Raw genomic sequence first — 26,387 nt, 5'->3', positions numbered from 1 at the left:
CATCTTTACAGGATCATCCCTGGCTCCATCATATTCTATTAGATTGGGTCGATGCCTTGTGTTGGAAGTGGCAGGGGTGTTAAAAACATGGGGCGTTGATGAATTCATTGCATGTGACTGGACTTGCTTTCTTTGTGTGGAGGTTTTGACTAATGAAACCCCCTGAAGATCTGACAAAAGGCAAAGACGGAAAGACATTTTCAGGGTTTGGCCTACACTCCATGTTCAGACTGGATTTTCTCACCAAATTGCCCTCATGTGCTGCCATCTCACACAACTTTTAAACTTATGTAGAATAAGAAGCTCCAGTGCCTTCTATTATCATTCTTTAGCAGCATGTGATGTTAAAGTCACTTTGTGAAGTCACTTTATTCTATTCTCTTAATTACTTAAGCATTCATTTCATTCACACTGTATTCACTTTTATTTAGCAGATTTGACAATAAAGCTGACTTTGACTTATCTTATCTTATCTTATCTTATCTTATCTTATCTTATCTTATCTTATCTTATCTTATCTTATCTTATCTTATCTTAAAGTGGCCTTTGCCATTAGAGGTAAAGGCCACTGAAAGCTGGAAAGCCATAGTTTTCTTCTCTGTACAGCTTGAACACTGTGTCAAAGTTTTATAGGTCATATTGAATCATTTTTAGGAAGCACTTTTGGTAGGTAACATAAATATTTTGGGAAGAGAGACTTCCCAAAAGGTTTTAAGATGAACTGTAGACAGCTTTTCATTTTTTTCTGTAATAGAGTTTTACATATGTAAAAAAAATCAAATCAAAACAATAACATTTAAATTTTAATTTTCATCAAAGTCTGCTATGGTTGGTTTAGCCCACGAATTACACAGCAACCAGACACTTTGACTCAAATCAACTTTCTAAAATAAACATCTGATTAACTGAAGGCTTTTATTTTATAACTAAAAAAAATAAGACATTGTAATTAAAGATTTAAAGCTAATTACCCTGCAGAGCTCTAAAGCTGAAACAAATGAGCCATCTCACATTCTAAATAAAATGTATAATTGGAATAATAATTAAAAACAGTGTAGTCTTTGGCTGCTTTCTGTGCATTAATGCATTTTAGATAATCTGTATGTTAAACATAAGAAACTTTAAGTTAGTACACTTATAAATAGCCAGAAATTGTCACTTTAAAACTCCACTGCGCATGCGTTGTACTCAGAGCGGACAGTACGGACTGAGCGGAACTCGATTCAAGCACCTCTTCTTTTCGGTTGTATCTACTGCCGTATGGTAGTAATTAAATAACAAATTAATGCTGATAAATGCAGTGAAGCCATTCCGCCCATCATTTGTGCTACAGCTTACTGACGGTGGCGATAATTCCTGTATTTATTCCCCTCTATCCTGCCAGCGCATCAGGAAGACAGGATGGAGCAACCAGGAAGTGTTTTGGTAATTTAGTCGTTGCTAGCAGCAATGTTTGTTATAAAACTGCTGGGCACCACCCTGGGGACAGCGTCAGGGATCCTTGCTCTGCTAGTTGTTGTGATTGCGGTGGTTTTGACGTATTTCGACGACGACGTTGATCCGGTTAAATACACGAGGTAAATTTAAACAGTGGCTTTGCTTGCTGCCAAACATACATGCTGATATAGCATATATTTCTGTCGATTACGTACAACATGAATATCATAAATGCACGTTAGTGATCGCTGTAATGGCCTCATTCAACCCCTGAATGTGACATCATTTGTATTCACCGTATTACAGTTGTTATTGTTGTGTTTTACTGTTTTTTGTGTACAGTACATGCATGAATATGCTAACAGGGGAATCTCTGTGGTTTGTCACACAGCATGGCTGAGGACTGGAAGACCCTGGAGGAAAACTTCAGACAGCAGAACAGAAGCTGTTTCATTCTCGGTGCTTCTGGGGAAACGGGGAGGTTGTTGCTTCAAGAGCTGCTGGAGCGCAATGTTTTCTCTAAGATAACGCTCATAGGAAGGAGGCAGCTCACCTTTGAGGACCAAGCATATGAAAACCTGGTCCGTGGATTGATGCTCTTCAGCAGCATCTTTGTGGTAAGAGATGTTATGGTTTTGTTTTGTTTTTTGACAGGCTTTTCTATGTCTTAAGGTCCAAGAGGTGGTTGACTTTGAGAAGCTTGATGACTACGCTGCTGCCTTCCAGGGCCATGATGTTGGCTACTGCTGCCTGGGAACAACCAGAGCTAAAGCTGGGGCTGTGAGTATATTTCTAATCCTACAAGCAGGGCCGGCCCCAGTCGCTTAAAGCCCCCAAGAGCAAAAGCGAATTTCATTTTAAGAATTCATGAAATGTTCTCAAAATTGATGGATTCCTGCTGTTTGCTGCTGCCAGCGTTGGGCATGCAGAATCATGCACTAGCCTACCGGTGTGTAGTGATTGGATTTCGAAGCTTTGTTGAAGCTTTGACACCCGATTCAAAAATTAATTATTACTCTGTGCACTTCTATATTCATTTTATGACATTATTTAATTTATTTTAAAGTATTATATGTATCTATTTTATTTTTATTACAACTATTATTGTTATGTAAGAAGACAATGTGACAAATGATTGTCATTTGGTCTAATCTAGTTGTTAAGAGTTTGCACGTTTTGCATACCTTTGCACATCTGTTCTAAATTCTAAAAACAAAAGAAATTAAGCTGGTTAACTTTTAAAAAAATAGTGAAAATAATATGGCACACATGTACACCCCAGTAGAGTAAGTGCAAAATATTTATATTATATATTATATAATATTATATTATTATTATAATATTATTTATATTTATAAATACATTTTTTTTGTTAGTTTTTAGCTACTCAAGTAAGGTTAAAAACAACAGCCAGAATGACCCTGGTATGTTGTAAACAAATTATGGTAATGATGGTGGGCATGTTACACACACAGTGCAGTCTATAGGATGATGAAGCATCTGATGCTGAGGTGGTGGCAATTTTGCTTACGGCCCCATAAAATATAAGTGTTTCATTGTTTGATAGGTTTGTGTGCAGTAGCAGTGACTAAGCAACTGGGTCAAGAACAATGACTATCAGGTCCAATACTAGAGCACTGTTGATAAACTGTCCCGGCCAACAGAGCTGATTGAACAACACTGGGTAAAATACAGATTTTACAACCTGTTCCTCATCATGGCTCTTTGTTCAGGATGGATTCATCAGAGTTGACCATGACTATGTTCTAAAGTCAGCCGAGCTTGCCAAAGCAGGAGGCTGCATGCAGTTCCACCTGGAGTCCTCCAGAGGAGCCGATAAAAACAGCAACTTCCTCTACCTCAAAGTCAAGGTGTTTGAACACTTCTTTCTGCTGAAGTCTTTTTCTTAAATCAAGCTTCTCGGTGTGTCTTAACACAACTGTGTTCTCCTCCAGGGACAAGTGGAAGCAGCTATCGAGGCACTGGGGTTTGCCAGATTTTCCGCTTACAGACCTGGGTAAGTCATCTCATTTATGCCTAAATGAAAAGTAGTATTCTATACGTTGGTGAAGATTCTCAGTTCATTCAGAAGGTTGAAGCAAGGCATCTCAACTGGAAGAGAACGGCATCACATGAACACGACCACTACTTCAATAATAATAATAATGCATTGGTCTTATATTGGGCTTTTCTGCTCTGTTGGGCAGGCACTCAAAGCGCTTACATTGAGATGCATTATTCTTTCACACCACATTCACACAGTGGCAGTGGTAAACTACAGATGTAGCCACAGCTCCTACAGCTTCTCCGACCATTGCCAATTCATTCATATGCATTCATACACCAGTGAGTACACTGGTGGCAATGCGGGTAAAGTGCCTTGCCCAAGGACACACAACGACTAGTTATGAGTCGGGGTCGAACCGCCGACCTTCCGGTTATTGGACAAGTCTACCACTGAGCCACTGCTCCCCATCTTCATGTTTGTACGCATTCTTTTTTAGGCACGTTAACATTCTTGTTCTTCAACAGAACAAGAGAAGGTGGTCATATTTATCTCCAGGTGAATGACAAGAGTCCAAATATTGTGCCTAACTAACATTTTAAGGAGGTTTAGCTCCTCTGCTTCTAGTAGTGTGTCTTGTTACCAAAACTCTTTACCTGTGAAGTTAACGCCTTCTGTGCCGGGTGGCTCTGTGTCCTGTAGTGTAGGGGTATGACAGTCGCTTTTGGCGCGAGAGGTCCTGGTTCAAGACCTCGATGAGCCGCTGCGTGTGTGAAATCTCCTAGCATGCGCTCTACACACACACACACGTTTTGCTGCTAGGATCGGATTGGGACTCAGTATCGGCAGATACTCAAAATCAAATGACTTGGACTCGAGGGCAAAAAAACCTGATTGGGACATCCCTAAGATTTTCGCATATTTACATTCACATATACATAATTATCCTGAATATGACAACAGACAGACAATAAGGCTGAGATAAGCATTCTGACAATAGATGAATAACAGCAACTTCCAAATAAAGTGGCTCTTTTCTCCACCAGGTTTTTGTTGGTGGACAGACAGGAGAGTCGACCCGGAGAGTGGTTTGCTAGGAAGTTTTTCGGTGCCGTTTCTGCCATGGTATCTACATCCATGTCCATCCCGATCCAAATGGTGGCGAAAGCAATGGTGTCAAACACTCTGCTTCAACCCGAGCAGAAGACTGAGATCCTGGAGAGCAAAGCCATCACAAGCCTGGCAAAAAGTACGGGGAAATAAAAGAGCAGGAAACTGGTGAGGTAAGAGGGACAAACCTCATTGAATGATTGCAGCACGTATCAGCACGTACCTGTGAACCAGGTCTCTGGGTAAAGTGAAAAGTCAGTACTATCAGATTTCACTCCAATTTTAATTTGATCTTATAAATTCAGGTACTTCCAGCAGATTTGCAAAGAGGACAACAGCCTCACATCATCATGACCAAGGAGTTTCACCATACTTGAAAATCTCCATTTATTTATTCATGATTTGTTAAGACATCTAAAGTTTTTTCTGTGTATGTGTGACCATTTTTTAATGATGATCATGTGTGGTTTTGTATTTTATTACATCGTTGTCATCAGGCATGTATTTCCAGGCCTTTCAGTCTTCATCACTGACTCACTAAACCACTGCCTTAAAGTGAATGTTTGTATTTTAAAAGCCATGGCAGCTTTAAATATTGTTTGTCATATGTTAATTTCATCATAATATACATTAAATGTATTTTATGTTTGTATAATTGCAGTATCTATATAAAGAACGCCTATACTGTAAGTTATACTATGTATAAAATGACATGTCAGAAGATGCCTTTGAGAAAAAAAATGGTTTCAGGGCATCACCACAGAATAATCCAATGCAAGGCTTTACCTCCTGTAAACAGTCACTGTTTTATAAAATTCATTCTTGTTTTCTGCTTTCAGTAATTTCTTATATATCTTTATGCTTTGGTGGACTGCTGTCTGCAAAGCAATTCATTGCTCTTGTGTTTCAAGGATGATGTGCAATAAAACTTTTTTCCTTGATTGCAGCGCCCTCTTGTGACTGAACATGGGTACACACATAGAAGTAACATGCTCTTCAAGACTTTTACCCACAGGTGTAAATAAAAGGACAATGAAATATGCATGTCACACTGCAGCAATACGTCAGCTGGAAAACAAGATAAATAAATGAACAGAAGCAGAATTATACAAGATAAATCCTTCCCAGCTACTTCATACTGTATCTCTATCACCATCATTCAACACAGGGCTTGGTTGGGAAGCCTCCATTCTTCTTCTTCCTGCAGATGCTATAAGAATCATGCAGCATTTAGTCAGAAATTAGGAACAGCTTTTCATTGTAGCCTACTTTACAGTTGAGAGCTGCTAAAACAAGCAGGACATTTGTTTTTGTTGTCAGCAGGACGGGTTGTTTGGGGTAAGTTATTCCTGCAGGCAAAACTCTCAACCTTAGTTTGAACTCCACAGGTATAAACTCAACAGGAGAATTGAGTCTGTTGACTGTATAGAGTTTCTATAGTCTATATAATATAGTGTATAGTTTAGACTAGCCTATATAAATAATAATGTAAAAAAAAAATATTAAAATACTTTTCTTGATCAATTATGAGTCAGATCACTAGTTATCATTTCAGACATTCTTTCATTGATGTTGATATTTCATTGTTTGATCACCTGGGGGCAGCAGTTGTTAAACCAGCTAATGAACTGGCAAATTAGTTATGTAGGCCTGTTAGCAGATAAGCTTGTAAACTGAAACTTTGGTCTGATCATGTTTAAACTGAATTACACACTGCTTCTGGACGTTTTGAATCCATAAACTAACTATCTGATGGTTTCTTACTTTAACATTCTTAAAATAAAGTCTTAATTAAACTGTCTTGTCTTTCATTGTTTAAAGGCTGACAATAAAACCTGTTTATCTGTGTATCGGTTTGAATTTTAAGATTAGGTGATGCGCTTTGCAGAATATCACAAATTACACATTAGCGGCATCTGCTGGTGATTATGCGGAAGTGCCTCCTCAGGCTAGATCCGCCTTTTCTTTACGTCACCCGACGTCACCAGGAAGTCCGAAATCAAATCGACATCATGGCAGAATACACAGACGCACGTGAGTATTGACAATACCAAAACGAATCTTTACAAGTTGCAGCTGTTATAAATTGCACACTTTTATTTTTCGGTTTTGGTAATCGTCTAAAAATGTCGTCGTTACCCGCACGCGTTAGCGGCATTTTCATCCACTTTAACGGTGATGTTAGCTTACTCTTAACACAGCCGAGTGTTGGTTTTGCTTCGTGGCCGTTACAGGTAGCTGTAATGTTTTCCTTTGACAGACGGTGATGGAGCTCCTGAGGACATGCCGGAGCTTTCTGACTGTGATGATGATGATGACATGGATAATAATGAGGAAGAGCAGTGGATGGAGGAGGAGGAGGAGGACGGTCAGCCAGTTACCTGTCTGTTTTGCGAGAGGTAAGATAATCCTGCACTGTTGTAATGTTCGTGTTTTATAAGGAACTTAGTTGCTAAATACTTAAAAGTGCTTTATTTATGTTTTCAATATATTCAGTCTTAGAATAAAAATCCGCCACACTCAGTTTTTGAATTCCCTCCATTTGTAGGAAAATCATCCTAGAGGGTCAATTTTTGGTAGCACATGCATGTGGCCAGATCTCCTTATTGTTTCTTCAGAAAAACCAGGTGACTGGCAAAATGATTAGAAGTACGAACCCAGGAAGCAGAGCCAAAGTTTTAGAAGTATTCCCAAAAATTCAAGGGTGTAACTGTCCTGCCCTGAAGATATAATAAACTAGCAAATCTGAGAATTGGATCTGTTTTTGTAGGTTTATCACAGGGGTGGGCAATTATTTTTTTGCAAGGGCCACATAGACTTCCATAAGAAAAGCAAAGCAATTTTCTTTTCATAAATAATATACATTGGAGATCACTGGCTTTTGCTGTCATTTACTGGTTACTCCTCTGTCCTCTCTGTGTGTGTCCATGTCTAACCCTAACCCTCTGAGTGTATGTTGGTTGTATGTTAAAACACACTCCCGCACTGCAGCACAGATAATGTGCAGATATTTTTACAGAAGAAAACCATTCGAAACTAAAACTAAAGTTCTGAAAATTGGGCAAGATGTGTGTTTTTTAAGAACAGATGACAATGAAATATTTCAGCCGCAGCACCGCAGCAACATCTAAATGCACTGTGGAGTTTCCAGGCGCTTTACCGTACATTTCAGCATAGTTTCGCAGCATTTTTAAAGTGTAGAAAAGGCGACCGTGTCTCTAACAAAAAGTAGATGGAATGATGCAGTACAGCAGCGTGGAAGAGACAAGGAGGGTTGGGAAGACGTTACTGGTAATGCCGTGCTCAACAGCTGACTTTTGCTGCCTTTGTTTAATATGTACCGTGCACTCAAATATTTGTTTAATATTTGAGTGCATGGTCTGTGGGCCGCATTGAAGACGCAAGCGGGCCGGGTCTGGCCCGGGGGCCGTACTTTTCCCAGGTCTGGTTTATCATGATTAAATCTTTCCTGTTTTTTAGGTTGCTTAGTTCTGTTCCTGCTACCCTGCAGCACTGCACATCTGAGCACCAGGTCAACCTCGTAGATGTCATAAGAAATCACAGTAAGTCAGGACTGATTGTCCTTAAGTGTCAGTAAAGGACCAGAGAATTATTATTTTTAAAAGGCTAACCATCTCCGCTCATCAGGGTTAGATGACTATGGCTACATAAAAATGATCAACTTCATACGTTCTACAGTAAGTACTGTCGGTCTTTAAATAAGATCTTTGTTTATTATTTTGACCAGTATGTTGGTTGGTGTGATGATTATTATCTGAAACAAACTGACAAATCTTTCTGCATAGAAATGTAAAGCATCCTGTCTGATGGAGCTGCCAGAAGGTCCTTTACCCTGGGAGAGCGAAGACTTCCTTCGACCAGTCTTACAGGACGACCCGCTGCTGCAAACAGGTAAAGAAACTGTTTCCTGAGTAACAGCATATTGCCGTTGCTCATGTTGTTTTCCTTTGCTATGCTGATCTGAGTGCATTGGCAACATCAAATGAAAATACTAATGATTATGACTTCACAGCTTGGTTTAGCCTTCTGGTTCTAAGCCTTTAATGTCTACACATCCTGGATGTCTCATTAACACTGCTGAAAGATAATTATGTTGATATATTCACTCATTTTGTGTTGCAGAGAAAACAATTGGATTTTATCCACCTAAATTAGCCTCCAGCCTATCTTTCAGTTAGAATGACTTCTGTATGAGTGTTGAAGGATGTGCAGGTGTGAAATGGTAGTTCAAGAAAGACATTTAAAGCACTGTTGATGCTTGTGCTCTATATAAGTAATGTCTTAGCAGACATGTCAGCAAGCATGAAACAAACACACCAAACCAAAGCACCGTCACTATGTTATAAGTTATTGTAAATTAAAGGCAGGACTACTACGTGTTTTATGGTTAGATGTTGAAACCCGCTGGAGATCTTTGAAAATGTTCCATAATTATGTTTCATGTTTCTGTCAGACCCTGAGGAGCTCTGTGGTGATGAGGGATCAAGCTTGTTGACAAGCCCTTCATCTGGAGTTGAGCCCCACAATGCATTGCTGCACAAGGCCAAGGCTGCCGAGGAGAGAGCTCGTCTTTCAGAGGAGGCATTGGCCAGAGCCATGGATGACCTCCACAAACTCAAGTCAGTTACTTCTCTGAAAAGACATCTTAGGACAAAAAAAGATAAAACTTTTTTTTGTCCTAAGATGTCTTTTCTAAGTTCTTGACATGTTTTTAATACTTAGTGTAGTTTGTTTTTGATCCTGCAGTACCTTCCTTATGCCAGCAGGTGGACACAGTGAACTCAGTATTGCTGAAACATTGTCTAGTATACCTTGTGGAAGAAGTTTGGAGGAAGGGAAAAGATAAAAAGGGAAGGGAAAATTCCACTGCAGCATGGAGGTTAAAGTGAAGGGGGGAGGTAGGAAATGGGGGGGAGAGTAAGGGAAAATTACAGAAAGAGTGAGGATGGGGGGGTTGAGTGAGGGAGGGATGTGGAAGAGAGTTAGAAAGATGAATGCCTCCCATCTCCTCCATTTACTGCTTCGCCCTGCATGAAGGCTGTGTGTGCTTTCTGCTTTCTGGTCGCTGCTTTTGTCCTGTGTCCCGATATGAAAAGTTAAACAGAAATGTACGTGCTGTTCTTTCAGGCTGCTGGCTCAGGGTTTGGTGTTGAATGCAGAAACCAGCAGATCGGGTAACTTGGGCACTGTGGCTGAGCTGCGAGAGGATGAGGACGAGGCCTACTTCAGCTCCTACGGCCATTACAGCATCCACGAGGAGATGCTGAAGGTTTGAGTTGTGCAAACACACACACACACACACACCGACCAGCTCTCATTAGAGTCTTGTGAGTCCTTTTCCTCTGGCACAGAAGTGGCTGCAAAGTGAATGTGGGCTCATCAGTGTGCAACTTGGCTGAAAGATTTTGATGTAGCATGTTAATGAAAATGATCTTTATGCTCAAATTGATACTTAAGACAAGATATTTCCTCAATACTGACAAATCAGCAGTAGGCGCTGAGCCCTCATGTGAAACACTGCACTTACATGGTGGTTGCTCAAAACATGGAAATTAATTTTTACACTCCTCAAGCACTGAAACCTGAAAGTGTCAGCAAGCTGACGTGTGTGTATGAGTATGAGGCTGGAGGGGGGGTTAGCTCTATCTCCTCCCCTCCCAGTGTACTTACCGCAGTGCTTGGATATATTCCTGTAGGCCGCCCTGATTGGTGCTAAGCACTGTTAAGTTTTGCGTCATGTGTGTACGTCAGGCTGTAAACTCCATCAGAGGGGCCGGGAATGTGTGACAGAAGGGGCTATGCGCTAGAATGTGGTCAAACTTGTACACGGGACATCGTGAGGTGCATCACCTATGACGCAGTGTGTGTGTGAGGAATCTTTTAAAATAGGTTCACGTTTTCACACTTAACACTTATATATGAATCACACTTTATTTTGTCACTGATTGTGATTCTGTGTAGTGTGCAGTGGCTCTTGATAGACTTCAGAGTTAATCCACCTTGAATCACACATCATGGGTTTTAGTAGAGTTTTACTGTCCTGTTGTGGTTGTTTTTTTTTACTTTTTTTAACTTTGAAAGGTGAAAGATTTTAACTTTAGCTTTCATTTGGTAGAGGGTTGGCCTTTTCTGTGTTTATAACTTCATTGTGATGCTCATATCTTGATGTGATATGGATTCAAATTAAAAAGGGTTTTCCCGGACTTATTACTCATTGACTTTGCCCTCTAAATTACCCCAAATTTCTACAATTAGAAAGAAATACATTTTGCAAGTACAGGAGATAAGAATTAAAGGTGGGGTAGGAGATTTTGAAAACTCAGTGAGAGTCAGCCAGGTTTTGAAAGTAAACACACGCTCCGTTCTCTCGGAGCTCACCCCAGTCTGTGACTTCAGCCATCATGCACGTACCTCTCTGGTGGGCGCAGAGCAGGAAGAGAGCAGCCAACTCTACACGCAGGGGCGCCTCACAGGATTGGCTGATGTTTTTAGCGTTTTATAGCTTCCACATATGTTTAATATTCTTCGTTTTAAAGCGAAACTGACGAACTAATCGGTTGCTATCGGATTGTAAAGAGAAGTTACACTAATTTAACAAAACGTGCATCAGAAGGAAATCTCCTACTCTACCTTTAATAAGAATTTATACCCATACATGGTCTTTATATAGGTCTCTGTGCAATCATGTGCAGTTTAAATCATTTGAAAGTTTCTGTTTTTTTCTGGACATCATAGCAGCCCTACAGTAGCCCATTTCTGCACAATGCTGTTTCAAAGGGCCACCATGTTGCCATGGATGTCCTCAGGTTATCAGCCTTTGGGTATGAGGTAATGCCCATTTTCTTAGACAGTGCTGACATGCTGGTTTTAGTTACCTAAAACATCAAATTGCTTGATCATTACCCCAAGCCAACAGCGTATCAATCACCCTTTGTATCTTCCAAAAGTAAAGGTCTGTTTTATTCTATATTCCCACTGTGTTTCGTTGTAATTGTAATAGATTCTGTAGCTGTCTCCTCAGAGAGGAGGTGCTGGGATTAGTGGGCAGGTTTGACTGGCAGGTTAATTAGTCAGTCTTGACCTGACCTCCTCCAGGAAAATACCAGAGAGCCATCCAGGTGTATTTATCCCATAGATTTGCTCTGAAATATTACAGAATCCACTGCAGTGTGTAATGATCTGTTCTTATCTGCACGCACATGGAAAAAGCTACACATGCCATTCTTTGAGATTGTCAAGTGGGACCTGTGTTGAATTGGTTATGGGTAAAGACAAAATTGTACAACACATTTGATCTGTACATGATTAGATGTGTGTGCTGTTCTAATTTTGAATTTTCTCTTTTCAGGATAAAGTGCGCACAGAGAGCTACCGTGACTTCATGTACCGCAACCCTGAAGTATTCAGAGATAAGGTGAGCCAGCCACATACATGCAGTAGCATGTGCTAATGTGTGCACATATTGTGTTAGCTGGTGTAAAGTCTATTAACAGGGACAGGCGTGTGCATTTTCTAGAAAAGACATTAGTACGGTGATGATGTGTGATTTAAAACACAGTGTGACTTTATTTGCACCTCAAATGTCGACTGCAGAGTCCTGATAACAGACACATGCAATCTACCACCAAACCCATAACACCCCCCCACCCCGTCCTGAAAAAAAAAACCCCCTTCCAACCCACCCCCATCCCTCTCCTTTTCCATTGCCTTTAGTTGCAGGAAGCAGTGGCCTGTATCATGATCATCCATTATATGGGTGGCTGCTGGTTAGTGGCAGTAGAAGAGGGAGGCAGGTTGGGTTGATGGGAACGTACATTATCCCTGTCAGGTCGAAGCAGTCGACACAGAGAGGGGAGCATCTCTGTCTACAGTAACCAGTAGATGGAGAACAAACCAGGATATTGTTGTTTCAGACTAAGAAGGGAGTGAGGAGTTGTGTTGTGTGTCAGCAATGGTGTGTCGGCGGCCCTCTGTGAACCCATAAAGACAGCAGGATGCTTACAGGGAGGTGCCTTAAATATAGACACAGATAAACACAGTGTTACATATAGATGGCTGTGTTGTCAGTGCAGCTTTGTTTCGATCATTTAACACAAGTAGGAGGTGAAAATGGGCACATTAAGTGTAACCTATGGGAAATTTTGCAATAAACGCAAGATTGAAAAAACAAGAACAAGCACATGTGATTGCTTTTCACAGAGGCCATTAGGGCCCAAGCACTGATCAGTATGAAGGCCCTATAGTATTGCAAAGGGTCCTTCTTATTATTACTCACTATTCTTTGGCAATACTGCTGAAATTCTGAAGCCAATTAAGACTGAGAATTACATTTTTGTTTATTTTTATGGAAAAAAAATAATACAGAGGCAGGACATTATACCCATGCTTAGCAATCACATGGTCACAAATGCAGATGCTCATGCATTTTATTGCACCTTTGCATGGAGGTGCTTTTGTCTGAACCGTCTTCATGTATTGTGTGTCTGTGTGTTTATGTCTGTGGTCAGAGGTAAAGGCTGGAAGGTATTTTGGCAAGAATCCTCTCTTTCTTTTCTTTTGTGTGCAGTATAATGTATCACCAAATGTTTCTCCAATGGCAATAACATTAATTTCTACTTATATGTGGATGACAACTTATGATTATTGTCTTACCCAGTATGCACTACAAACAATTCAATGACCCTGAGGGATCAGCGGTCCCACTGACAGAAAAAATGTGCATCACAAGAACAATTTTTTGCATCTTATGAATTTATTTGTGAGCTCCTGGGCTAATTTTTTTCCCACCCCTTTCTCTCTTTTTGTAGGTGGTGCTCGATGTGGGCTGTGGGACTGGCATCCTCTCGATGTTTGCTGCAAGGGCTGGTGCCAAAAAGGTGATTGCAGTCGATCAATCAGAAATCATCTATCAGGCTATGGATATAGTCAGGTAAGGCTCTCACACGTTATGTCAGAACTAAACATGCTAATAGATTAGCTCCTTTCAGTTACTCTCACCTTGCCTAGTGTTCCTTTGAATCCTTTGTCGCAGAGGATTGTGGGAGCAGAGGTCCGTGCGACCTCCAGCTACCTTTTATTTGTTGCAGCTGGTTGATTTCAATAGAGCTGCTGTCACTCGCTTGGCCGTAATGTACATAATTTACACCTGCAGTCTGACTGGTTCACCCCTCGCCTCTTCTCCTCTGCAGCAGCTACAGTCCGAAGCCCGCAGTCACAAACACAAACATGCAGATAACCCCTGTTGCTGCATTTTTAATAAAGTCCTCACTCCAATTTCAAGTTCTACATGCTTCTAGCAGCTGGTGCTCCACAGTAAAGTCCATTTACTGCCACCGGAGTCTCTGCCGTCTCCACATCTACCTGGAACTTCTGTCACACCCCTGCCTCTAAAATGCATTTTTGAGTTAGGGGCCATTATGACTGCTATTATTACCGTTATGTAAGAGAGTGTCGTATAAGCAAAACAACAGGGTTTGCTGAAGGAAAAGGACGTTTTAATTTTACAGCCCACTGACTCGCTGTAGAACTGTGTGTTGGCATGCAGGCTGCATAGCAGGTTTTGCCAGCGGTGAAGATTCAGCTAAAGAAAGATGTTGTAGTTCCCCAACACACCACCACCACCACCCCCCGTTCACACACACACGTACACACATGGATGCGAAAACACATGCTGTCTTTTTTAAAATCTAGTGCTGGCTTGAGATGTAATTATTAAGCTGTGTGTGTGTGTGAGCATGTGCGGCTGGCCCTTGTGTGTCCGTCACTTCTTCTTCTCAATGTTAATATCAGGATTGTAATTAAAGTGGCTCCTGTTGGTTGGGCACGAGCATCCATCTCCTGTCTCCACTCCGTCGCCAAAGTTTAAATGAAAAGCTCGATGTGACTTCCTTCCTTCACAGTCACTTCCTTAATGGATAGTGGCTAAATACTTTTACAAAAAAAAAACGTCTGGAATTGATGGATTATCTAATACAATGCTTTTTACTGTGACAACAAAGCGGAAAAATACCAGACATTTTTTTTTATAAATGAAATGTAACTTTTAATGGTGTTATGAAGCAAAGATGGACATGTACATATTTCCACCTAATATATTTACAAATATATGTCAAGAAAACCAATTTGTATGTCAACTTATAAATCAGAAAACAATTATTTGCATGAACACTGGTTCATGATGATGAAACTACAACCTCTTTTCCCGCCTTTCTCTCACACCTCCAAAGCTGTACAGATACCGACTCTCTCCCCAGAGTCCTGACATTGTCCTCTAAATTACCCCAATAATGAGATTACAGTGTTTCCCTCTTGTGAAAGGTTGGGGGGGGGGGGGGGGTGCGAGGCAGGGTGCTGCGGGTGAGGGTTGTGGTGGGGGGTTGGTGGTTGTTGGATTCTGGGAGGAGGTGATAGCAGCAGTGGAAGAGCAGCTGAGAGGGGAGAGACAGTTCAAGATAAGGATCGCTGCTACAGAAATGCACTCTGGGCCGCTGTGAGTAATTGTTCTGTCCTCTGTAACATTAGCTGTCATGATAATGGAATATTCACAGAGATTGATACCCAAACTGGCTGCTTTGAAAGTAAGGATCATTTAAAACTGCAGCACTGGTTTTTACAGTCCCTACATAAGCCTTAGTCATTGCAGGTACACTTACAGTTTCCTTATTTTCACATCTGTCTGTGGGGTCGCTGCTGACTGGAGTATGCAGATGTATATATCTCAACAAGGCTGTTAATTAAAAGGAAGTTGTTTATCTGGATGTACACCGCCCATTATCAATTAAAAGTTTTTTGTTCAACATTGTGTCATCACATCGCCTTGGGCTGGTTTGTGTTGATATTGAGTTTATATATAACCAGGATGAGTAAATATGAGGCCGTGCACACTAAACATTTTAACCCACTGTTCGGGAATTATGGGTGAGTGATGTCATTCTGCATCATCGGTGCACCATCAGGACTCTCATGGGGGAAGATCATATCCCAGCAACTGACACTAAATCATTGTCTCCTGTAAGAATACATGTGTTTTCTGAAGAAACCAGACGACTGCTCTTCAGTCAGCTTAAACTCTCTCTACACTGACCAACGTCTTTTCCACTTTTTTTAATATATTTTTTCCACTCTTTTTAGCAAAACGATGATACCTCCCTAACACAACACACAAAACTGATAACCAGCTGTTAAGCTGTTCTGCTTCTGTTTAACCAAATATATGTCCCACATGACTTTTTAGAGATGAGAACGGCTGTAAAGAGAAGGGAATTTTGCTTTATGTGCAAGGAGGGAACTGCTAAACTTTGTAAGCCCTCTGACTCCTGCGTTTCTTTCAGGTCCAATCAGCTGGAGGACAAGATCACTCTGATAAAAGGCCGCATAGAAGACATAAGTCTCCGCGTGGAGAAGGTGGACATCATCATCTCAGAGTGGATGGTCAGTACATATTTACCCATACTGCATAACCTGGACATAGTATATACTTGTGCGTAAGTTTCTATACAGCAGTAAACCCAGAGGCAGACAGTGGTGGGTTCAGGTGTTACATAAGAAGTTATATATAGGAGTTTTATTTTCCATCCAACTCTTTAGACACATGCATGCATATGCTGTGATGTAGATGCTCAGCTTAATTCCTGATTGGTTCTTTATCAGCCAATGAGCATGCAGAATCCAAGGTGCCAGCACAAGTGTTGCATGGTTTAAACATACCTTAAAAAAGGGCTAAACTTGACCATGGGCTCCTCTGAATATCTAACCAGGAAGAGCAGTCTTCCTACCCCTTGATGCCCATTTATCAGGGAGATTCTCTGTGGCGATACAGGCGGGACGGCCAAAGTTGAACGCACCGCTGAAGTCATCGTTAATTCATGAGCATCCCGTATCTGTCCCCCCTCCACCTCCCCCATTCATCGTGAAACCCCAGGGTCACGAGCAGGGGTCGCCAGCCAGAGCCTTCCCATCCTCTTGCCGGGGAAATTGAAATTCCTTGGCTGATGTGCCGGTAGAACGGTGAAGGATAGGGGGCGTAATCTTTGATGACACTGGCTCACAGTGCGCTAATAAATCTAAGAATTCTTCAGTCACTTCTCATCAGGGAAGAAATGGCGGACATTTCTCAGAGTGGCTATTACTTCAAAAGCTGCCCTGCAATCTGCCTGTACAAAAAAGGAAAAATGACAGTTGTCACAGGAGTAGACTTTCTGGCTAGTGTAAATGGCTTTTGACTTTATTCAACTTTAATGGCCTTGTCTTATATATCCACGCCATGTCCTGTTTATCCAAGACATTCTAGAGATGTTATTGCTCTAGTGTGTCATTTTTAAACTTTTTGCTTCAGCAGTTACTTTTTCAGAATAATGTAAATTACAAAGGACACAGGTTTTTACACAGTCACACTTTTTTTGGCTATAATTTGGAATTTTCCCACACTGCTGTGACCCTGATGAATATTGTTAAAATGCTCCTTTGTATTTTTGTGATTTTGATCAGGGTTTAGTACCTTGACCTGACACAGCTGTATTACTTGCCTCTGGTGCTGTCTGACCCTGCTCAAAATGCACACTCACCCAGGCACACGCAGTACACACATTAACAAAGATTGGGGAGCTTGTGAAGGCCCACGACAGGGAGGGACCATCCAAAATGGGTCAAACCAATGGCAGGGATGCACAGGAGGGAATTATGTGACTAAGAATAGATCAGCAACTAGCATTTTTATTGTGCAGAGAAGCTGCTTGCTTTGCATTTGGTCCTATGGTTTGGAGGACTGCATTAAAAACAATGGAGGGCCCTTCACATGCTTGCACTGCAGCAGTTACCAAACAGTGAAATGAATCTGATATTTTTAGATGTAGTAGGTCTGCAAATCCATAATCTGTAAATTAAAAGTGTGAGCCTATGGTTTAATGTGCCAAAAGGAAACAAAAACTATATTCAGGTGTAATGACACACTCGGGCCTGGGACGTAGTTCATATAGAGTGGGATTTATTCAGTAAAAAATATAAATAAATGCAACTACAAATGGTTTCATGTTTACCATATCTTTGTGTCAAATAGTGCGGCTTAAAATTAGTCTCTGATTAATCCGAGATTAACCATTAAGTTAACTGTCATATGTTATATTAGTTAAATAATTAACTGAAAATTGAAGGTTGAGGAGAAACAAAGCAGACAAAGTAGTTGGGTTGAGCAGACAAACAGTGGTTACAGGGTTAATAGAGAGACATAAGTGATGAATGTGGTGGATCTGTTGTGGTGGAGAAGGGGGCAAATGAGTGTCTGTCTACTGTGGCAGCGTTTGAGAGACTGCCGTCAGCAACACCCCTGTCATTTCATAACTCACAACATTGATCGGCCCTCTTTCTCAGGACGCCAAAAAAGGAAAAACAAACAGTCCAGAGCAGATAAGAGGTTGGGGAGCTGGCGGGGAGGAGGGGGAAGACTGAGTTTCTCCAAAGGCCAAATAAAGATTGTTGCTCCAAGATCAATCACTGATGATGGGCCTACTGGCTTGATAGAGTTTAATGGCATGGACATACAAATACGGACTATGGAGTAAACCATCAGCTTTTGCAAACACTTTATTACAAAATACTAAAAAGAACATTAAAAATTATATTGTCTGAAAAAATACATAATAGAAGCTCCCCTCTTGTTCCATACTTTGTAGTAACTACTTTTATTTTCACCAATGAATTCTGTTAGATGCGTCAGGCAGCTGTTTATTGCAGGAAACACTTTGTATTTTTGGTTTTCAGTTGTTAACCCTCATAAAGCTGACACACTCTGCTCCGCATTCAGACATTCCAACACTGCACGATGTGGCCGAAAGTGTCCCAGTCATACTGGGAAGAGTCGCAGGTAGATAGGACAGGTCTTTTACTAAGGGAGCCTGTGTGATGTATTGTTATTTTGATAAAAGTTTGTGTGCCGAGGCGAGGGCAAGTGTCCCTGAATAGTAAGCTTATGGAGCTATGCGGGGACTCACCTTGAAGAAACTCTCCCAGAATATCAAATTAGTCTCATTCAGCCAGTTTCATTAAAATATGGAAACAACCCTGAACAACAAAAAATGTGAAAGATTCCTGTTAAACCTTTTTTTTAACCTTGTTAAATGTAGTTTAACTGTTTTAAAAAGTCTGAATGAGTGTGCGGTAGAGGTGTAAACTCAAATTAATGGCAGCCCTTCCTCTTTAGCCTCATTATCAGTACTGGAAGCCTCACCTGTCCAAGAAAAGGGTGGTAGTCATCAGTCATCCTGTCCTTCAGTCTGACTGACTGTCAGTCACAGACACACACTTGTGCTCACACACACAGAGAATGAGTTTCGGATGCAAAAAAACAAAAAAGAAATGCACGCGTACACACACACAGAGACAGTGCCACAGGTGTGTGAACGATCTAATGAGGATTTATTGGCTGTACTTACTTCCACAAGACCTTCAAATGCTCCAGGAAGTGTTTGAACCAGCAGCCTGGGTTAGAAAACTTTAAATGCATGTAGCCACTACAAGACTACACTAACCACTGTGTCATCATGCAGTGAGCAAAAATTTGTCTGTTTGCACCTTGGCTTGCTAAATATATTTTCATTCATATAATTTCATTAGTCATTCATCCAGCTCCTTCTATGTGCCAGCTTAAAGAGCCTATCAACTATATTAGTACTCGATTTTCGATTTTCTCGATTTTTCTTGCATCTAGAGGGGCATAAGCATTATGTCCATATGAAGGCAGTCATTTGCTGCATGCAGGTAGATCTAAAAACACACAACACCATTCAATACAATAACATACTGTACCCTGTGAATAATGCAGAGGTGCCTCTGTTTTATGTGCTCCGAAACATCCAGGGGGGAAAAGGTACCCGCTCTCTGGTTTGCACACTGCAGCTTACAGAGCAAGAACGCAGCAACCTAATGTGTCCCTGAAACAGACATCCTCATAAACTTAATCCCATCATCCAGTATCACTCATCTGACATTGTTTTTGTGGAGAGAAATGGCCTCTTTGTTCTCTCACAAAGATAAATTTAATAATGGCCTATGGATGCTTGGGCGAGAGCGCCGCCAAATACACGTTTATTAGGATTTTTATAGTGTATGTGTGAATTCAAAGCTATAACTTTTTATATCAGAGAGGCAAACATTGTTTTTTTTATGCTGCAGACTTTGACCTTGAAACCAAATGACTTTTTTCACAGGTGCTTTTCCCAAAATCCAAAGTCAAGAGTTTGGAAATGATGTATGCCCGTATTAATAGGTTCTTTCTTTTCTCAGTGCAGCGGCTGACTGCTCGTAGAAACTGGAGAAGTTTAAAAGATATCATTTAAAAACATCTTTACATTAATTGCAAGTGCTTTCAGAATTGCAATAGCTTCTAACAACCTTGTAGCTACATTTTTTTTACACTATCTTTCCCCTCTGTCTCACATTTGCATGGGAATTATGCTGATACTGAAACATGCACTCACCAGGCATTAATGCGCCAAAATCTATTACAGAGATATGTGTGGTATGTTTATGCTAATTTGGTTTCATCTGACCATAGACTAGTATAGAAGAGCCTTGTTGAAGAGCTGCCTTCAGTGAAGCATGGAACTATCCACCCCCTCTACACACACACACTCATGCGTGCACACCATCTCCTTTATTTGCCCGGGCCCTCCTGGGACTGGAAGTGAATATGATCTGTTGTAATTGAGGAAGACGTGTGTTGAATTCAGGAGGAGAGAGGAGGAAAGTGTAAACTGCTGATGCAGATTTTGTACCAAAATGCCTCTTGGTACCTATAACTGACAGCCACTCAGTTTCCAGAAGGGTTGAAACACTGCCTCCAGCTTACAGGAATACATTGCAACCGTAATTAGAAGTTTCGTTTTTTTCTGTGGAGTTTATAAAGATCTGGCTTGTGTTTAGGAGCTGATAATAACTCAGTGAAGCCGCCCAAAACAGAAGTAACACAGATGTAAAAAAAAAAAAAAAAGTGTATTTGCCCTTTATTTTCGCCTGTTTATTGGTGCATACGTAGATGTGGATGTGAGTTATCCCACTCAGGGGAATGTCTTTTATATGCTAATTTTGCTAATGTGTATAAGCTGCTCCAGCCCATTCTCATTAGGTTTTCATTAGTCTCTTTTATGTAAATGCACAGTGACTATACTGCCGAGCATCCCAGCAGCTGGGCTGTCTGACAGCAAAAGGAGCCGTTTCCTCACACTCAACGCATCAGCCTGTCCGCGCCACTGAGCCCTTGAGACAGATGGATCGAACTGTGGGAACGGTATCAAAAAAGTTAGTGAATCAGTCCAGGGTAGAGATTTAATCTGATTTTTCTTTACATGAGCGAGTAAAGATAAAAGGAAAGTGAGCAGGATAAAGTCTTTGTTCTTCGTATAGTTTTAAATTCGAACAACAAACGGCAGGTGGATCACCACTCTGATTTAGTGGTATTGATCAACCGACATGTCAGTGACAGCAGATACATCAAGATACAGAGATTGGACACTAAGACTCATTCACATTGTGGTATCATTTCATGCTGTCCATTATTCTTCTGTTGACCTGAGTCTGTGACATTGATGTGGTAATGAATCACCACCACCATGACAAAGTTCATCTTACAGCTTTACATGTGACGTATGACTAACTAACTTTGGGTGACAGGAACTAGAAATTTTAGAAAACATTTTCTTATAGGTTTTAGGCAAATTTCTGCTGCACCCAGTTGTAGCTACAACAGTAAAATCAGTAAAATTGCAATTTCCATGTCATAGATCATCACACTCAAAGAGAATTGATACTTCTGTTATAGGCTTGTATGCATCACAGGTGCATGTTGAGTTCTGTGCTTCTATGTTTTTTGTAATTAACATTGTAGATGTATAAATTACGGAGGCGTGATACAAGCTGCCTGGGAGGACATGTGAGGCAGCTCGAAGGGGCGGTAGTAATTCTGAAGCAGTGTTGAAGATAAAAGTAAGGTGTGACTCTGCTTTCAGGCATCTCTCTCTCTCTCTCTCACACACATATCCTCTTTCCTTCAAGTGAAGCAGTGTCCCGTGAAATTGGGCTCTAAATTACGAGACCGGTGTACTCTGTGTGAGGGGTTTTTAAAAATGACCCGCTCCGTTGCTAAGGACGTTGACTGGACCACAAGAGTCAGCAGCAGGCGATCTGCGGGCCTGACTTTGGTTTTAGACCAGCTCAGTGTTGATAAACCGAGGGAATGTTTCCCTTTATCACCTTGCAGAGGATGAGACGGTTATATCGGCTTCATCGCTGTCATCATTATCAGCTCAGGCTCATGACAAAGATGGCGACGATTTTGGAGTTGGAGTTATAAATCAGCGCCGTTTTCCCTGTTTGTCTTTCTCCCCTCTCATCCCTCCAGTAAAAAGGTTGTCTTTATTTATTTGAATAATAAGGCTCTTATCTCAGTGAGTTACTATGCGGCTGGCCAGTGCACTTCCTCATACACCCCTCCTCACACACACCCTCTTCTTTCCTGGCCCTCACCTCTCCTTGCCCTGCTTTGCCTAAGGAAAAGTAGAGATGTTGGTAATCAAAGTGGTGACTCTGCACTAAAAATTTAATCAACAGTCTCTGTTGAGGTGTGTATGTCAGACGGGTCCTACTGTGGTGTATAGTTATAGAGAGTTGAAGTCAAACCCCTTCTCTTAGTGGCCAATGGTGTGACCTGATTTCTTGATGTCATCTTGTTGTATAAGATAATTTTACAAATTCAAATCTAAAAGCCGGGATTTGTGTTTCCATTCCCACAGGAGTCAGTCTGTTGTTGCTGCTTTAAAGGACTCAGATCGGTCACCTCCTCACCACCTCCTTGTCCCAGATGGAGATATGCCCACCCATATGTTAAGACCCGCCTTAATGTTTTGCTCACAAACAATATAACGAAAGGGGGGAGGGGGGGCACTGTTACAGGGGCACAGGCTTGTCTGATTGGTGCATCAGTGGTTGGATGTAATAAAAAAACATTTGTCAGCAGTATCTGTCAGTCAGGTCGAAGCCAACAAGATGTGGACAAAACTCAATTTCAGCATTAATGGAATAATACCACGGTTAATGTGCCGTCTACTGAAGCAGAACATGAGGTCAGCCCAGGGTCGAACCCTCGGATGCTGGGTGGCAGACCACGTGGGCTCATCACTTGATTCACATTCATAACAAATTCAGACTTTCATTGTAGCGATACTGAGTTAAAAAGCAAGGCACCTGTCCTCTCTCTAGTAACTAAATGTTTTTATGTTGAACACTTGGGTTAGTAATGTCTGTGTCCTGTGTCCCAGGGTTACTTCTTGCTGTTTGAATCCATGCTGGACTCTGTCCTGTATGCAAGAGACCTCTACTTGGCTGACGGCGGCTCAGGTAGGTCACACCGTCAATGTCCTGTAAGTTCTTTTTACTATATTAAGTCACTACATAACATCTACAGATTTTCAGAAGAAACTTAAATTAGTTCAAGCATGACAAAGTCAGTTGGATAAGATATTTAAAATGGATTTTTTGAGTCAAATAATAATACCCTATGGTGCACTAAGGCTATGGCTTGACACATATGGAAAGCCCAATCTCTTGGGTCATCCCATCCCTGCCACAGACCAGATTTAATGACTTGTGCCAAATGTGGCCCAGCTAAGGAACGGTTCCATCACACTGCCTTTAGTGGCTCCCAGGGACATGTGAGAGAGGTCACACAGACATACACACACACACAGGCGGACAACCAGAATGACAGTGTGTGACATCATGACAGAGCTGTTCGTGGGGGAGACTGGACAGGCGAAAGTGTGACCCGAATGAGGCAAAAAGTTACAGGTCAGAGGACGCCATATGGTTCGTCATGAGCCTTTAACACTCACTGGATCCACTGCCCACCAGAATGTCAGGCAGCAACAACAGCTTGAAACAATGACAATCTACATTTCCAGGTGTATTTCTCCTTTAACCTGAGGTTATCGTCTGTGTAATATTAAAAACTGCCAATCAAATTATTGCTCTACTCACAGCATCCCTTTTTTTTAATTTATTTGGAACACAACTCTTTTCTCATGTTCACTCTCAAGTGTTAAACTGCTGTCTGAGCAGTGCAACACAAGCATGTCACCAGACTACAACAACCAATGCAAAGGCACATTGGATTTATCAACTTCCTTTCTTAAGTTTATTTTCTGATTTTTAGTGTGTGCACATGGCTCTGCTGAGTTATTAGTCCAGCTCTGCAGCACCGCTGCTGTATGTGTGTTTAAGTGATATTAGAAGAAAGTTACAGCAGCTCCCTCATTCTCCCCACTACATTAACCTCCCCTTCATCCTTAAATGTGTCCCTGCATGCCTGGCACAGCACAACGTCCAGGGAAAAGGGATCTGTTTTGTCCCATGCCCCCCTCCCCCCCACACACACACGATCTCCCCCACTTTCACAGCCGACCAATGGGGGAGATGGAAGGGGGGGGGGGGGGGGGGGGCATGACAAACGGGTTGTGAGCAGCGAGTCGAGAAGGACGCAGATGTCAAAGCCATGAATCTGGGGACGCCCATGTACCCCCCCTGTTTTTTCCCTCTTCGTCTCCACAGCACCCCCTCCATCACCTATCCGTCTCTCCGTCTCCATTTCTTTTGCAGTGTGTCTCTCAGACAGCCCTGTTCAGATTCTGCCCAATCAGCACACCTCTCTTCCCACCTGGCCCTCATTCAGTTCAGTAATCAGAGTAAAATGCATCGACAGATCTGCTGTTTGCACCTGTATGTGTGTGTAAATATGTGTGTGCATAGTCATTAGGCATGGTGACACTCACAGGGTCACAAGCAGGCTTTGGGTAATAATGAGAGGCCATGAGTTGCCTACCACTTAACTGTCACCATCCATTCACAGGTTTAATGTATTGATGTGTCGAAGGTCATGTGGGACTGAACACATACACATTGCATATGAGGAAAATAAATAAAATGTGCTCATTGGAGGTAGTATTTCAATCTATAAAACAGTCATGGAAAGTTTTGTTTTACTTCAGTTGATCTAAATTTATTTGAAAGATTTGTCTCTTTTGTCCAACCCCAGCACTTCCTGCCTTTTCTTTTGAGAAGTGCTGGATAACACTTAAGTTAATATGTCAGAAGAGTATCAAAATATTGATTCATCTGCGTATGTTAAGAGTAGAAAACTGTAACTAAGAACATTGTAATCTAATCCTGTGTCAGCATTTGTACAACTAAAGCTCACACAAAGGTCCATAACCCCTGTGACTTGAAACAAGAAGACAGGAATTGAACTGTGCCAGAATCTACTAGGGACAAAGCTAATCCCCGTATGACATCACACATTTTTTTTTCAGTCAAAAAGAAATAAACGGATGCTCTTTATGATAGTTTGTGGTTATTTAGGCATTTGGATAACCACAATGAGGGTGAACTTAGTGTGCGTCACCTTTTAATGCCTGTTGGCTTTAGCACCACAGAGCATGTTGTACCCCTATTTGATTTCCCAGAAAAATGATGTAGTGTTATATGTTCATAATTAATACTATATGGATGTATGTGCATTGGCCTAGCTATATTCAGCTTGCCTGCTCAGTATAGCTGCAACATTTTCCCCATGTTCTCATATGTCACACGTCTAACTGAAACAGATTCTTACATTACTATTAATGGTATGTTTTATGTTAAAATCTTAAGTTTGATGACCTGAGTGTATTCTAAAGTCTAGTTTAGGCCCTGGGCCCAAGTGTTGGCTAATGCTGCTTCACAGTAGGAATACCAATGGCTTCAAGCATCTCAACTCTTAACTTAATCACCAAACATATTAACTATACAAAGGAATCTATTCAGATGTGAAAACACAATGACAAGACATTAAGGGACATGCTTAATGCTCATTTTAAGATATGTATAATGTTCATTCAACAGAAAATGGTATGTAATGTGAGCCCCACAACAAACAGTGAGTGACTGTGCTCGGCTTGAATTCATTGATGCCTTTGGTGCATGGAACAGGCAACAGGATTGTGTCCGTATGGTTTGTCTGGTTGTCCTCATTTTAGCCATTCAGAGCGCAGAGTAGAAAGTTTGGAAAATGAAAGTGTGAAAGTAGGACAAAGTGGTCATCAGGCCATGTTTTGTGCACATGTGATGGATACAGTCATTACAGCAGCTTCACGAAATTGATGCAAAACTCCACACCCACAAGATGTTAAGGCGTACTCTGATTATATTTGTTGAATGGTTTGTAAGCCATTAAATGTGTTGATATTAAGGATGTCTCATCACTGACAGTATATGTTTATGGGACCAGAATTTCCCACCCTTTTCTTTAGTTATGATTAATGATATTTTGCTTACAGCAAAATAAATCCCAGAAAGGATCACTCGGTGCTCTCACGCAGCCTCACACTCCCTGAGAACTGAAAGAAACTAAATTTTGAGATGGTAGCATATGGACAGTGATACCTATGGGTAATAAATTTGTTGGATTATTACAGCCCGCAATTAATAGACTGTTTGATTGCTGTTTTGTTCTAGTTCTGGATTCATCAGTACTTTATTTGCTCCGCAGTGTACCCAGACCTTTGTAACATCAGCCTGGTAGCTGTGGGGGACACACAGAAGCACCAAGACCGCATTGCATTCTGGGACGATGTGTATGGCTTCAACATGGCATGCATGAAGAAAGCTGTTGTGCCCGAGGCTGTGGTGGAAGTGGTGAAAGCAGACACACTCATCTCTGAACCTACAGTCATACAGGTAAACATCCAACCACTGCTTTATAAGGCATGTAGCAGACATGCAATACTGATTCCTA

At 41.3% G+C, this 26,387-nt stretch overlaps 2 protein-coding genes across 2 annotated transcripts in view; both read left to right on the top strand.

Moving 5' to 3' along the window:
- The first annotated feature begins 1,193 nt into the window (after window positions 1-1,193).
- On the top strand, window positions 1,194-5,498 carry htatip2 (HIV-1 Tat interactive protein 2). The gene is made up of 7 exons (XM_028401208.1): window positions 1,194-1,577; window positions 1,829-2,018; window positions 2,110-2,217; window positions 3,171-3,308; window positions 3,393-3,454; window positions 4,489-4,725; window positions 4,858-5,498. Exons 1-6 carry the CDS (start codon window positions 1,450-1,452, stop codon window positions 4,703-4,705), a joined length of 843 nt encoding a protein of 280 aa, XP_028257009.1. The 5' UTR covers window positions 1,194-1,449; the 3' UTR covers window positions 4,706-4,725; window positions 4,858-5,498.
- Window positions 5,499-6,514: 1,016 nt separating this feature from the next.
- The window catches only part of prmt3 (protein arginine methyltransferase 3), a 34,717-nt gene continuing 14,844 nt past the window's right edge, over window positions 6,515-26,387 (top strand). Inside the window, exons 1-12 of the mRNA XM_028401206.1 lie at window positions 6,515-6,586; window positions 6,813-6,951; window positions 8,033-8,115; window positions 8,201-8,250; window positions 8,359-8,464; window positions 9,027-9,192; window positions 9,701-9,842; window positions 11,922-11,987; window positions 13,381-13,502; window positions 15,904-16,003; window positions 22,879-22,957; window positions 26,142-26,329. Of these exons, the coding sequence (XP_028257007.1) occupies window positions 6,565-6,586; window positions 6,813-6,951; window positions 8,033-8,115; window positions 8,201-8,250; window positions 8,359-8,464; window positions 9,027-9,192; window positions 9,701-9,842; window positions 11,922-11,987; window positions 13,381-13,502; window positions 15,904-16,003; window positions 22,879-22,957; window positions 26,142-26,329 (1,263 nt within the window). The 5' untranslated portion in view covers window positions 6,515-6,564. The remainder of the gene's footprint in view (window positions 6,587-6,812; window positions 6,952-8,032; window positions 8,116-8,200; window positions 8,251-8,358; window positions 8,465-9,026; window positions 9,193-9,700; window positions 9,843-11,921; window positions 11,988-13,380; window positions 13,503-15,903; window positions 16,004-22,878; window positions 22,958-26,141; window positions 26,330-26,387) is intronic.

The sequence above is a fragment of the Parambassis ranga genome, chromosome 3, assembly GCF_900634625.1.
Source record: "Parambassis ranga chromosome 3, fParRan2.1, whole genome shotgun sequence".
NCBI lineage: Eukaryota > Metazoa > Chordata > Actinopteri > Ambassidae > Parambassis > Parambassis ranga.
Note: the sequence above shows the minus strand (reverse complement) of the source record. Positions and strands in the feature narration are given on the sequence as shown.

What these genes read in the sequence shown, in the direction of transcription:
- htatip2 (XM_028401208.1), top strand. Translation starts at nt 1,450, where the DNA reads ATGTTTGTTATAAAACTGCTGGGCACCACCCTGGGGACAGCGTCAGGG. An exon ending in CCAGAGCTAAAGCTGGGGCT is followed by an intron (nt 2,218 to 3,170) that starts GTGAGTATATTT and finishes CTCTTTGTTCAG; the next exon opens with GATGGATTCATCAGAGTTGA. An exon ending in TTTTCCGCTTACAGACCTGG is followed by an intron (nt 3,455 to 4,488) that starts GTAAGTCATCTC and finishes TTTCTCCACCAG; the next exon opens with GTTTTTGTTGGTGGACAGAC.